The 15,078-nt window shown below is 36.5% G+C and overlaps 1 protein-coding gene across 1 annotated transcript in view; it reads right to left on the bottom strand.

The window, feature by feature from the left end:
- Positions 1 to 15,078, bottom strand: part of BRCA2 (BRCA2 DNA repair associated) — a 43,853-nt gene that overhangs the window by 23,908 nt on the left and 4,867 nt on the right. The window contains exons 5-12 of the mRNA XM_032982902.2: positions 14,913 to 14,965; positions 14,774 to 14,814; positions 14,569 to 14,680; positions 12,806 to 12,861; positions 11,759 to 11,873; positions 6,933 to 8,117; positions 1,289 to 6,034; positions 4 to 96 (exon numbers count right to left, since the gene is read on the bottom strand). Coding sequence (XP_032838793.2) covers positions 4 to 96; positions 1,289 to 6,034; positions 6,933 to 8,117; positions 11,759 to 11,873; positions 12,806 to 12,861; positions 14,569 to 14,680; positions 14,774 to 14,814; positions 14,913 to 14,965 — 6,401 coding nt within the window. The remainder of the gene's footprint in view (positions 1 to 3; positions 97 to 1,288; positions 6,035 to 6,932; positions 8,118 to 11,758; positions 11,874 to 12,805; positions 12,862 to 14,568; positions 14,681 to 14,773; positions 14,815 to 14,912; positions 14,966 to 15,078) is intronic.

The following is a 15,078-nucleotide window of genomic DNA, read 5'->3' as shown; positions in this document are numbered from 1 at the left end:
TACCATCAGGGGTGCTTTTCAAGGCTTTCAAAGATCGGGGAGGATTCTTTGTTCTGTTAAATTCAAGCAGTAGCTGTCTTTTAATTGGAGGTTCTCCTAGGATAAAACCACAGATTTTTAAGAGTTATTTCCTTTTAAGTACAGTTTCTTACCAATACTGTATAACTTAATTATAATTTTAAAATAAAACATTCAAGAAGTCAGAGCAAGCAGAAGTACTAAGTTTCCAGATTACACATCTGTATTAAACGGCCTTTTTGAACAGAAAGCTACTTCACCACAATTTGCAAGTTTCTTCTGTACAGAATGACTGTATATTGTGTTACCATGAATGATTTCAAGACCCCATATAATGAAGTCTGTTGCAGAATCTTTTGTGGTCAGTAGGCCTTTTCTGTCCAAATCAAAATTTGTGAGCCTTAAGTTAGACATACTCGAGACAGTCTGCCTCCGAAAGCGCACCACAGCAGCGTGGCTCACTCGCATCTTTTTTTGTACTTTCAGTAACCAGAGTCTCTACAGAATTCTAAAAAAAGTGTGTAACATCCTTCACAGAAGCTGTAACTAAGGATATGGTTCAAGTGTGGCACAGCTGTTTCAGGTTGGACTGATAGAGTCCTAATCCACCTTTTCATGCCTACCCAAGCTTTGCCGCACTAGCCTGCCCCACCTTTGTACTTGAACTTGTGCAGCTAGGCAGCGACTCTGTTCCAATCTACCTTCCATAAATATTTTTCAGCTAGCCCAGGTCCCTGAACAGGTCTGTGTGACTGTGCAAGCATTAAATACCAACACTTCAGCCCCAAAACAGATCAGTTTTAGATGACAAGGAACCATGCTTTTAGACCAACAACTATTTTTTCTTACCAGACTAGAAATCTCAATACAAGTGGAAACTTGTCCTCACCCACAAGGAACATGAACATGAAAATGGAAATACTGCTACTCATTTTTCAATGAAAAAACACTAGATTTGTGCAGAGGAAAAAAAAAATAAAAGTCTGCTGAGAGAAAACGAGCAGTAGCTTTCTTCCATACCTTTGTGCTAAAACACCAAAACCTGCACACCTTCAAAATTACTAAACACCAATTTAGCTTGTACTGTGCATTTAAGGATGGAAAGAGTGAATGAACTATCGCCTGCAGCATGAAGAATTTTTGTCACTGACACCTAGAGAAAGAACTTAAACTTTTATACGACCTAAAAATCAATGTGACATGCAAAACAACCTCAAACAACCCACCGTGGAGAAATACGGAGTTGAATGTATACAAGACAAAGACCTACCGAGTGAGTTTTCTTCTTCAAAGTGCCTCTTCCCAAAGGTCTTATTTTGAAAGCCTTTATCCAATCTGCCACTGAAGGACTGCGCAGCATTAATTTTTACTCCAGAATCAGAAAGATCATCTTCCATAAAAGCTCTTGCACTTTCTACAGCCTCCACTTCCAAGTAATATTTTGGAGTTTGGAGAAGAGTCATATTCATTTCTGCTTTAGCAGTAGCATTGCATGAAATTGCTTCAGACTCTATCTTCATCCCCAGATTTAGCTGCCCTTTTCCAGAAGACCTAGTCTCCTCTTGCTGAAAGCTATTTTTAAATGATGTGAACTGCTTGCTTTTTGTACTGTGTGTTACATACTCAGGCATTTTGACACAGCGAGTTCTTGGAAAAGACTTCATTTCCTCAGGGTAGGTGCTTCTTAAGTCAAAGTCTTCACTGCAGCTTTTTTCGATTTTGGATTCCGAGATCACTTTATCAGTTAAAGATTTCACATGTTGACCACTCTCTTTAACTGAACTAAGTCGATCTGTAACACAAATCTCACTGCTCAAAAAGTGATCAGATTCTTTCAAAATTGCCTTTGCTTTTTGATAGGCGTTTTCAGATACCGTTACCTGCTTTCCACTTGCAGTGCTGAACCCAAAAGCAGGAACAGTGCTGGCATTGTCTTCCCCTTTTGGTAACTCCATCCACATTTTCCTAGGAACTACTTCAGTCCACGTTTTGGACTTTTCAACATCTTCCTCAATTGAAAATGCTTCTTGTACATCAGATGAATGATTACTTTCCGTTTCAGAAAAGAGCTGTCTAGCTTTCCTGAGCGACTCTTCTGATAGTTGTACAGGCTTACCACTTGCTGTACTAAAAAATCCAAGATTGCTTGTAGAAGAATCTGACTGCTTTATCTGCTTATCTGGAACAGGCAAGTGCCCTAAAAGCTTAATATTCTGTTCGAAGCGTTGCCTCTGAGAATTTGAAACACACTCTGCATCTGCAAATGTGTTTGTATCTTGGTGACCACTTTCACTAGCACTTGCACCTACTTTAATAAAATGGGATGTGGCTGAATTAATATCTTCACTTCTTACATCATTTGAAAACTTAGCAGAATTAGGACAGTCAGCATGAATGATGGAAGATGAATTTCCAACAATCTCTGTTTGATTAATTCTTGAGTTAGTCTCAATTTCGTATTTTACAGACTCACTGTAGTCTTCTAGAAACATTTGTCTGACCCTTGCTAATGCACCTTCCGAAACAGAAACCGCTTTCCCTTTTGCTGTACTAAATGCAATTTGTTTCAGATCACTCTTGCAATTTTCAACATTAAGTGTTGTTTCTTCCAGTCTGGTTAAATTAGTTTCGTCTTCAGGAAGACTGACTAGTGACTGGTTTTGGCAAGCATTAACTATGGTATCTGTGAAGCAGTTTGTATCAGCACAAGCTTCGTTTAAATGTTTTAAGTCAAATTCATTACTGTCACAGTTCAAAAAAGAGCTATTTTTTGAAGTTAAGATAGATGGATTAGATTTGTTACTATCCTCAAAAAATAAAGTATTTTTTGTATCTCCAGGCACAGAATTATCTTCACGGTCATTTAATACCTTCATTAAAGGAGATGCAGCAGAGTACACAGGAAAATCATGCATGATTTCTGAATCATCCCTCTTTTTTGGTGAGTATTCCATCTCTCTCTCTGCGAACAATTTTCCATCTTCAGACGAACAGGTTTTACTTAAAGCCTCACTCTCCTGTCTGGGATGGAGTTCCAATTCTGACTTTCCAGGTCTGACATCAGCTTTTTTATGTGCATATGAAGTTACCAAACTTTTTTCACAATCTTCACCTGGTTTAATCAATATATCTACTTTAACAGTATCAAGAATCACAGCAGGTTTCATGGGACTGCTCTCTACTGCCTGCTTAAATTGATCTCCAGGTTCTTCAGGAATAAGGTTTTTATTAAAATTAAGTTTTTCTGGATCACACTGAGCAATGCTTTCAATACATAAATCACAGTCTTTGACACAGTTTTTACCACATTTCTTTTTCTTTCTGAGGTTCTCAAAAATGTCGTTATGTTTCTTTCCTAAATCAACATTTTCTGCAAAAAACTGTTCAGCTTTAGCCAAAAATGCATCAGCAATTGTTATTTTCTTGCCACTAGCAGTATGGAAACCAGTCAGGTAACTTCCTTTCACTTCATTTTTTTCAACATCCACCTCCTGATCATGATGATGGCAAAAACCTACTTTTATTCTGCTTTCATTCACTAACAGGTTCTTATCATGGGTGGTGTCTTCTGTATTTTTATTATTTGTCTTTAGTTTATCAGAGTTCTCAAGAACATTTATATCTCTTTCTGTACTTTGTACATTGAGCAAGCGTAGAGAATGATCCAAAGTTGCATTAGAAGTGGATATATCCCCACCAGCTGGAGTTTGAAGTTTTTGTGACAAGCATTCATTTTCCTTTCTGTCTTCTTTCCGATTAGGAGACGGGTTGTCCATTTCATCTGACATACTGTGTTCTTCTGCAGTCATAATAGCATCCCCTAGGCATGTTGCATCTAATGAGTCTTCTTGCAAACTACCTTCAACTGGGCAGTCTCCTTGATTCAAAATCTGTTTGGAAGTTTTACAATTCTGGTTATGTTTTTTGATGGATAATAGGCTGTTCATGGTAGTGTTAGTACTACTGAAATTAGTATTTTCATTATCATTTATTGTTCTTTTTGTTCCATTTTCCATATCTTCCTTGAACAGTGTACTAATATTTTCCTCATTTTTTTTCAGTGCATGGTGGGAAACGGCACCTATGCTTTTGAAATCTGAAACACAAACCATTTTTCCTTTGTTTTCTTTTGTCAGGCTTCTGACAAAATTACAGTTAGAAGACATATGCCCATTTGAATTGCAACAGCTACTACTGCCTTCAGAAGATTTAAACAGAGAGTTATCAGCGTCCAAGTCCCTGAAGAGCTCTGCAGATCTGGCCAAAGCCTCCTTAGAAATACTTATTTTTTTACCTCCAGCAGAAGTAAAGCCTATGAAATTAGAAAAGCTGTCCTGTTTAGCTACTGGAAAGCTCCCATCGGATATTCTACTTTCATTTCTGTCTAAGCTGGTAAAAGTAACCTTTTTGTCTTTTTTATGGAAAGCTGCTGTGTTTTCTTTTTCATATTCTACCACTTCAGAGTCTTCATTTATGTCTTCCTGTTTAGTACAATACCTGTCATTGTTTACTTGATTTTCAGATTTGGAAGTACTACAGGAATCAGTATTTTTCCTTGTTTCAGAAATATTTTCCACATTTGTTGTTCCACTTGCTTCTACAGTTTCAAACTGTTGAAAGACGTGACTTTGTATCATGTTACTTCGCTTTCTAAACTGTGTAAATTCAAACTGACTACCTGTTTCCTCCAGGATACTAGAAAGTTCAGCAATTTCAGCTTCTTGGCTTGCTGTCAAAGTTTGATTTGTTTCTTGCAAGGATTGTTGACTTCTAGGAAAGCTTTTACACAAGCGAACTTTATGTGGAATAAACTGTGTATGTCTGGGTTCAAGAGAACTCATCTGTGAATCTAAAGAATGAGATGAATTACTGGCCAACTTGCTTTCTGAATCTAAGAAAAATGTGTTTTCCCTTTTAACCTGATTTGAAAAGTTTCTAACTTTTTCTGTGGAAGAGGCTTCGAAGTATTCATTTTCAATATCTTTGAACAGCATTTTGCTTTTTGCTATACTGTCTTCAGAGAATTTAATCTGCTTATTGGAAGCAGTCTGAAAGCCACCAAAGTCCAGATTCAAACTGCATGCTTTAAGATTTCCTGATGATTTCCCTTTATTCTTTAGGTTCTCCTTTGACTTTGTGCTGGAATACATAGGTGCTACTTGTTTATCTTCAGAAATTACTTTATTTAAAGAATTATCATCTATAGAATCTAACAATTCTTTGGCAGTCTCTACAACTACATTATTGCAAGCAGCTGCCTGAAGGCTTACACTGTTTCCAACTAACTTTGGCTCTCGATTGTCGGCTACAACTTCTGAAAAGGCAGCTGTATCTGTTTTCTCCCCTTGTTTTAATCCAGTCCCATCATTTTCTGAGCAGTTTATTCCCAAAGGTCCAAGAAGTTCTCTACAGTCAACTACTGGCCATTGGTCTGCAGCATGCCTTTTATCAGTTGATACTGTACTGCAACAATCGCTACTGACTCCATTTAGGCCAAGTTTGATCTGACTTAAAGTATTATTGAAACCGCTGTTTGTCACGGATGTAGCGTCATGGTGCATATCAATCAGGGATTCATTATCCCTAGAAGACCACGGAAGTTGTTCTTTAAGGCTCTGAGGTACAGCAGATCCATCGTCCACATTAGCACTCGTGTGCTTCTTGTCTTCACCTTTCTCTAAGCAACAGCTTTTAGGGAGCAATCTGGAACGCTTTCTTGCCATTAGGAATGCTGAAGTTTGAACTTTACGTTTTATATTTGAAATTATTCCACTATTTAAAGAATTTGTTGAGTCTTCTTTCTGTATATTAGATACCTCTAAGCATTTTAATGATGTAGCAGGTTGATCCTCTCTTGCATTCTCCCCCAGGTCTCTCAGGTCTTGCTGCTTCAGCCTATTGTTGAAGGAATTATCAGACGAGTTATTCAGTATATCCATTTTTAAAGTATAAGTGCTGAAATTATTTTCCTTGATACTTGATTGTAAACACTTTCTCTCAGCAAGAAGCAAGCAGTCTACAAGAGAAAGAAAGTTTTATAGAAAAAAACGTTAATAAAGTAGTTCTCATTTATTCAAACAAATACAAATTCAGATTTTCATAAAATTTTATCTCATGAGATCATTTCTACACATGCTTAACACTGGTACCATAAACATCACTTTTGTTTTCAAATGTGAATGCCTTGACAGCATTGGAGATCTTTTTAATGTAATCATCTTCTAAAAACAGAAACAAGTGAGAAGGCTGCAGTTAATGCTATCAGTTAAAATTAAAAAATCCATTTTTAGTTGTAATGAAATTTGAAGAGTTGGACTTCCATTCCTTGTGTCTCAACCTAAGGATTCGTATCAAACTTTAAAGAGAAGTACTTCAACTCCTAATAAGTAATTCTTCTAGCAAGAACAGCAGCTTTAAAAACAGAAGTATGTGCTTGCTTTCATTATATAATTTGTTTTTTAAAATATTTTGTGCTTCTGGAAGAAACAGATGTACAGTCTTAAACCCCGTAAGTTTAGAAAAGTAACAATAAAACTCGACCATTCTTTATGATCTCTTTCAAGTTATTAACTCAGACAGGACGGCCATTGACACTGTAGATGTCTAAACAGCACTGACAAAGATAATTAAGCTTGTCAATTAGAGTAACTGTTCAAGGTGGAAGTTTCTATTCCAGAAACTAATCTGAGACTGAACAGTTGAGTTAGCACCAGACTACTTGACAATAATGCTATTCTGTCACTATTATTAACTATTATTCTGTCACTACTATAACAGACCAATTCCATAGCTTGATTCCCAGTTGCAGAGCTACTTTATCACAAACACAAGATTACATGATTTTGTCTGAAACATTTACATAAAAGGTTCTTAATAAAGAATCCCCCACAAATGATGAAAAGCTTAAAATATACCTTGCTTATCAACGCTGGCTACATGACAGCCTTTAAATTCATACGGATCAGATTCCGAATGTGGTAATACAGGATGAATAGGTGATGCAGAGGATACTTCTTCCTGTATTTTTCCTTCTTGATACAGTAGAGTATTATTTATTGTATAAATAAATCTCTTGGACCTCTTTCTCAAGCTGGATAACATATTCAGATGTTTAAAGTCAGACTCTGTGAAAGCATTTTCACTATTTATTAAGTGTAGGTCATTACAATTCTCTGGTGATGTAGCACTACATACAAGTGGGAGAGACAGAACATCAGTCACCACAGACTTAGAAGTTGCTTTTAAACGCTTGGAAAAGCTGCCATTGTAGACTACAGAATACTCTGTGACATTTGTACTTTCAATTAAAAAAGAATTACAGTTTAAGAAGCTCATTTTGGAAGCCTTCTCAGCTGCACATCCTTTTACTATCTTTGGATCGTGAACACTCAGAGACACAGATTTTACTGGAGTTATTTCCGATGTTGGGTTGTTTTCAGAATTTTTCACTTCATAGCACTTTTCTGACAGATTGACAGTCAACAGCTTTTGTGCTTTTATCAAGCCCGAGGTATTCATTAAAGAGGTTTCCACAGCATCATCCTTGGTCATTAGTACTGACTTCTCTTCTAAATTTTTCTCTCTACATAGGGCCGAGGGTAGAGCACCACATACAGACATTTCTAAGGGAGTTACATCAAGATCAGATAAGTTCAGTTGAGACCACTGGCTTGATGAAGATGGCAGGTCTTCATTCACAGGCTTCTCATTCTCAGGTGACTTGGGTGTTCTATGATCTTGCACATCTCCTGCAATCCTAAGTGACTCCAATTCCTTTTTGTGTCCTATTAAACAGTCAGGTTCACCATCCCCTTTATCTTCATCTGTGTTTTGGAGTAAAGAACCCTTCATTTCAATAGAGAGGCTTTTTTCAGTCCAGCTAGTTGTTTTCACTTGTGAAATGCCAGTCTTTCTTCTATTAGGCTGCTCAGAAGGAACATCCCCCTTTCCTTGTGCTTTATCTGTGTTTATTTCACAGTTCTCTGCTGCATGTAGAGCATTGGGCATCAGCTGAATTGTTCCACTGGACTTAGCAGGCGTGTTGAATGTATCCTCAAAGCTATTCATCTCACCAAAAAAGCCATCTAACACCTCCGACTCTAAATAGTTTAGAGAAGATGGGGAGAGGAAAATAAATAAAAAATTAAGTTTTAGGAAATAACTCAGGAACAGCACTGGGGGTTTTTTTATAGGTAAATACAGCTTTCAATGTTATAGTAATTACCTTTCCTCTGGACTGAGTTTGGAAGGATAAATCTACATGTCTTTACGGTAGGTTACTCACCACCAGCAGCTGTTATAAGAAACAGGAGGCAAAGGACATACATGCAAATGCCCTGGCCTCCTGAGGACTGTGGTGGTTAAACGGGTTTCCAAGATGAAACCCAGCTGTCTCAAAAGAACTGTTTATTTTTTTTCCCCTACAGACAGAATGAGTAGTAAATTTTTCAAGATAAATGTCTAGATTTTTTCTTCCAGAATTTATACCTGAAGGTAGGCACTAAACACCTTAAGCAGCTGCCCATTTTTGTCTATAATGAGCAGCCAAGGAAACTTATTTGAGGATTAATTTATTAAATTATCTTTGATATAGAATAGTATAGTATCTAGAAAGGTTTAGAAAATATTCTCAATTTTGTTATTGATTAAAAAGCTTAAGAAGTTCCACATGATTGGCACAAACGTTAGAAAAATAATGAGAATTTTTTCTGTGTGTATAGAAAATAATTTGCAGTGGGGGAAAAATAACCTGAACTCTCCTTTGTAGACAGCCTTAAAAGCTTATATATACTAAATAAAAATATTACCACCTCAAATGTATGGAACTAGACTCACCTATCAAAATAGTTCACATTCAAAAAGATTGTCAGGTTTTATTTTGAGAGTACTTTTTAAGGCTTTTCATATCAAAGAAATAGCAATGAAGTACCTAAAAACATCATTGTTCTGTTTTCCTTGGGCACATAACTTTTTCCACAGAAGATTTCCCAATACTTGGTCACACACATCAAACTATTTATAATACATCCATTAAGGGTTCATGTCCTTACTGCAGGTGTAAAATCACCTCTCTCATCACATTGCTTCAAGTTAGTTACTCATTCTCTTTACTTTCTTTTTTTTTTTTTTTGCCTGAGTGTCAGAAGGTGTCACTAAACAAGATCTTGAAAAGAAGAAACTGTAACACCTCAGATTGAGTGTACAGGTCCTTTTCTCTTATTAAAGTACATTCTTCTGGGTTAACTTCTGCGTCCAGACCCCTTCATCCTGTAATAATTTGTCAACAGAGCTTTCTAAAAAGATGCAGTTTTATTTTTGCTTAAACAGGAGCCATTACCTTTAACTGAAAAAGAAAACCAGGAGCATCTGAAACATTGTGAAGCTATTGTTTGCACACTGCATAACCTGATGTGGAGTGGGGGGGGGGGGGGGGGGGAAATGGGAAAAAAAAAAAAAAAAAAAAATCAGGGAAGTTCATTTTGACTTCTAAACTCACTGGAGAGACAGGGAAATGACAACCCCCAAAAATAAGGACTGAGGAACAGAATTTTCCTGTTTTCCCAGTAAGTGCCCCCATTAGGCAATAACTACTTAATTTGTTTTCTCAGAGCCTCTCCTAAGTAAATAATACAATACGCAGAAAAAAAGGGGTTTACTAGGTGTTTCTGCTCTGGAGTCGTATATTGACTAATTGTTAGAACATATTGCCACATTTCAGGTTGGAATCCTTACAAGCAGAGGGTACTGAACTCTCTTCTCCTACAGCATGAATAGTTCTAGACCCTGAGGGTAAAGATGAACTGTTTACTCTGATCAGGGTCAAAAAGGGACTGAATGACATCATTTTGGGTTTTGAATTAAAGAGTTTAAATATCAAGTTTTGGGCAACAGACAAGGGCAAAATACCTAAAATGTTACAGAATTCCATGTTTCCCATTAGTTTTTGAATTTAAATAGCTTCCCAGCCAATATGCTGATTACTATATATCTGAAGACTCTTAACACTGAATGCAGGTTCATACAGCAAAGCTGTGAATTTTGCTACAAGGACCAGATGCCTAAAGCTTAGTGTTATGATGTTATAATGACCAGGCGTAGACTTACATAACCTAGGGATGTGAACCTTAGGAATTAATGATTAGGTTATAAATTAATATGCTTAACAACTGTATGCAAGTTTAGCTCCTTTTGTGAAATTCCTAAGTGTTAATACATGACAGTACACATCCTGCAGTCCATGGTTACACTAAATGTAAAACAGTTAAAAAGTCTTCCTCTTCCCCCAGATTACCGCAACTAAAAAGACTCTTTGAAATATTTGGTAACTTTTGTTATTTGGTTTAAGTCCATATATTCAGTCTAATTCCTATCAGGGGCACAATTTGTACAATATAAATAATCTCTTCATATCCTTAAAATTATGTAGGTATTAAAATCAGTATTATGATCTCTCTTATTTTCTTAGTCTGGAACAAAATGTATTTCTAAAAGCTGACTGCCTTTCATACAACACTATTCCAAAGTAAAAGAACATTTGAAAGCTAGAAACGTGGAGGTTTGAGCTATCCTCTTCACACTGCATCTTCAAATGCCAAGTTAACTATTATTAAAAAAGGAAGACAGAGGGAAAAAAAAAGAAGACATTTGCAATATTTATTTTGTACTTCAAGAGAAATGGGTTTCTTCTTCCTCTTATTTTTACTCACACATTGCTTTAACTAGTGTTCTCTACTGTAGTAAGGGATGTAATAAGCCATTTTGGAACACAGAATAGAACATTAACTTGTCCTTAATTTCTAAAAGTAGTTTACTGACTACAGATTACTCACATATGCTTACTACCAACTACATTTTTCTCAGCATGTCTGAGCCTACAACATAAAAATAGCAGTATATATTGCTCTGTAAGCAGCTATGTTTCCTGGCCCCAGCATTCTCAGTCCTCCCTGTCAAACTGTAAACAGATTCTTTCACAATTCTTACGTGTACCAAACAGTATTTTTTAGGGCAGTCGATTCAATTCAGATAAGGAGACATACAATCCTAAAGATATATCATCCTGTCTAGCCCGTGTCAATCTCTACAGCACCCTTTTACACCCACACATGCTGAACAAATTTGTTAATGTTCTCCCTTTCCCAACAAAAATCAAAAATCTCACACTGAAGTGTACATTTTCACTTGTCCTCCAACATGATCTAAGAATACAGAATGAAAACATTTGTTTCCCTTGGCTATTTTCTGCATTAATTTTTTTAAAAAATTAACATTTCTTTTTTTCTAAAGGATTTGTCATGTTTTGAACTACTAATAGGTGAAGTAAGTGAAGAAAGGCTATAGCAAGATCAAAACCCAAAATCATCACAGAATAACGAGTATTGGGGTGAAACTTCATGCTAAAGCTAAATCTGTTCAATAGCCAGAAGTAGTAATCTTGCTCCCCCTTGAGTCTGCACCATTTTTCTCTCTCAGCTCTCCCAGTCTCATGCCTTAACTTACACCAGTACTAATCTGGTTGTCATCCAGTGGAATAATAAACTGATTTAATTCACTGACTCAGCAGCAACTGATTTCCTTTAAGGTCAGATTAGTTTTACAAAATTAAACAAATTCAGGAAGTGGGAGTACACAGTTGGCAGAGGAAGTAAATCATAAGATCAGCTCAAAACATACAGTGTAACTTTTCCCTCAGTCTTGCTTCACAGTATACTCAGTAGTCAAGCATCAGATCAGTGCATACCAAAATCTTTGATGTCATCTTCAGCATTTAGCTTTACCGTCTCTGGTATGGACAGCATACTTGTATCACTCATCTCAGGACATTTATCATGGTTGGAAAAAAAGTTGTGCAAAATCTGTAAACCAAAGACATAAGCTATTACATACCAGTAAGTCTCACTTTAACAGTAAAACACACAACTCCAAACATTTCCTGCAGTATCTGAATAACTGTGCATCTCTTAAAATAAAAGGTAACATTTTCACAGGTACACTTGAAAATAAACAGATAATCCTCATTTTCAGTGCAAATCAGGTTCCATTCTACAGTCAATTTAAGGGCAGTGAATAGATTCAGCAGTTTACTATAAGCAAGTCTCTCAAAAAGGAACAAAGACGATCGAGGAAGACTTTTTGCTTATTTTAACTTGAAACGGTTTGTTAACTGTGAAGTTTCAGGTAGTTAAAAATAAAATGTAAAGTTGTAATTGAATCCTATTAGCACCATCCTCAGTTTTCAGTCTGAATAATCACACAGCTTTCATATACACAGAATAAAATTACAATCTTGTAGGAACTCTTCCTTTCCTAACAATATAAAGGGACTGAAATTAATACTCAATTTCAACTCTTGGTATAGTGATTGAGCACAAGTTACTGGACAACAGAAGCCAAACAATAACTCCCAAAACTCTGACAGAAGAACTAAAATAAACACACAAATCCTCAGAGAAGTAATATACTGCAATTTCTAAGTTTGTTTTCTCTTTGAATGACGCCCACTGCTGCTAAATCCAAGTGATTTTGTGTTTTTTTTTTTTTGTTTGGTTTTTTTTTTTTTTTTTTTAAACACAGCAAAAATACTCCTCAAAGGGGGTTATTTGTGAAAATATAGTCTACAGCCAGGTTTTGCTACTTTAGTTTTCTGAACAGTAACTTTTAAAAATAGGCAGGTAGGAGGGCCTAGAATGAAAATGAGAGTTTTTTATTCTTGGCTCAAGGAATGTAAATATGTAACTATATAGCTTAACTGAAATTAAAGAACACCATAGCTCTTAAAACTACTTACTATCTCAGCTCTTTCATCCTGTCGCTTTGCTTCAGAAATAGAATCATTCTCTCTAGCTTTAGAAGAAAGACAGACAAGTCAATTCATTTGCTCATAAGCAATTTGCTGAATGTGTTCAAAATACGGTTGTTTTTTTGAAGAGGTTTTCTTTGAATTATTTTAAATGCAACTGAAACCTATAAACAAGAAAACTACTAAAGATTAGCCAAAGTTCTAACTAAGAAGTCCTACAAACGAGGCTGAGGGACAGCCTACAAAAGCAGTTTCATAACAGCATAAAACACCCTAAATCATAGGTTGTAGTTGCTGCTATGTAGGTAGACTGGTCACCACCCTGAGCCCACTGTCACTGCCAATTCCCTTTCCAGCAGTTATTCATGGCACTACTCTCAATTTTTTCTGTCAAAGGATGTGGATGTAATCTTCAAGCCTCTCTTACGAATTTGCATTTTTTTTCCATTTCCTCCCACAAGAACAGTAATATCTTTTCACCTACATTACAGAAGGAGAAAGCAAACCCTATTTTTAAGATGCCTAAGGAGCAGTACCTTCAAATAACACATTTCATAGACATGGCTTCCACTGAGCAGCCAAATGACTGACTCTTTCCTTTTACAGGTGCCAGATGGCAGAGAGTGGGCATCACTACTGTAAAATACTAGGCTCATCCAGGAGGTGGGAGAATGAGGAGAGCTCAAATCACAACTCATGTCCCAGAAGAACATCATTAAGCTATGGGTGTTTTCCCCAGCCTTCCTCTTCTGGTCACATCGTTCTGAAACAACAAACACCCACAAGTGCACAGCTCAGAAGCCTTGTGAATAGTACCATCCCCTGCCTGCCAAAAAGAGGAATCACAGACTGTCTCAAGTTGGAAAGGACCCATAGAGTCCAACTCCCTGCTCCTTGCAGGACTACCTAGAACTAAACCATATGACTAAGAGCACTGTCCAGGTGTTCCCTGCATTCTGACAGGTTTGATGCTGTGACGATTCTTGCATTAAGAGATCCCCAATTCTTGCAGGCACTGTTAATATGCTTTATATGCTTGCATGCTCTGCATACAGTGATAGTTTAACAAGAGCAATGTCAGGAGATAAGCAGACATCCAGTTCTTCTCAAGAGTTTTAATCAACAAAGCATAAAGGCAAATTTCATTTTGCTTATCATATGTTGATGAAATACCACTTTGAGCAACACCTTGATGTTCAGCATTAGTGCCACAGTTATCAGCCACTCATTCTCACTCACAGCTACGCTGGCACAGCTGTTTGTGCAGCTGTGCAGTGACTGAGGTCCAGGAATTGCCCTGTGCAAATAACCCAGGAAATACGGTCTTCAGCTGGGTCAGTATCTCAGTTTACCATCTCAGTGTAATGGTAGGCACAGTGACAGGGGTTAAAAATGCTGAAGCCAGCACTGCTGCTGGAAGGTTTATTCAACAAGCTACCTCCTTAGACTTCATAAACATACTCACATGACTTAACCTAATAGTATCTACTTTTGTGATAGTGCAAAGAAGCCATTATCTAATCCTCCTGCTATGCTTTTTCTAAATTTGTATTCCCTAATCCCTTATAAAAAGGAAGAAAATTTTTGAAAAGCAGTGACACATTTAATTTAATTTCTTCATTAAAGTCACCCACAAAGCATCACTGTAAGTTCTGTCCTTGTTAATAAAAATAAATCAGTTCATACTAAGTGAACTTCCAGTGTCAAACCCAAAAGTTTAACCCTTAACAACTGTTCATTTTTAGAAATACCTATTATCACTGTTGCACCAAGTGTAGGAGGTGTGGCTAAAGAACTTGACCAGGACATATCTGGATCCACTTCTGCTCCCAGACTTTCAGAAATACGTTTTGGAGTTCTGACCTAGAAATATATTTAGCAATTATTATTTCTATTCAGCATTCTAAATAGACTACTCAGGAAAAAGAAAACAAAATGCAGGAACACAATACTTACCTCCAAAAGTTTTGGTGTGCAGAACAAGCTTTCATATGGTCCTAAAAAACATTATGTAATACAGACATTAAATAATACCTAAGACATAAGGATTTATATCTACAGATATTTTGTGAAACCAAAATGTGAAAATACAAACCAGGCATGTTATTTCTCTGAGGTGTTCTGTAGGTATTCCTTAAAACACTTGGACTGCAAAACAAAATGAAATTAATATTTTGTTTCACTTTTCAATTTTTTAAAATAAGTATTTCAGACATGACATATATTATCACCTCCATTATTTTCTTTCTTTGCAACCATGG

The sequence above is a fragment of the Tyto alba genome, unplaced genomic scaffold (genome assembly GCF_018691265.1).
Source record: "Tyto alba isolate M040663 unplaced genomic scaffold, T.alba_DEE_v4.0 Super-Scaffold_2, whole genome shotgun sequence".
NCBI classification, from domain to species: Eukaryota; Metazoa; Chordata; class Aves; order Strigiformes; family Tytonidae; genus Tyto; species Tyto alba.
This window is presented reverse-complemented; position numbering and strand designations above follow the sequence as displayed.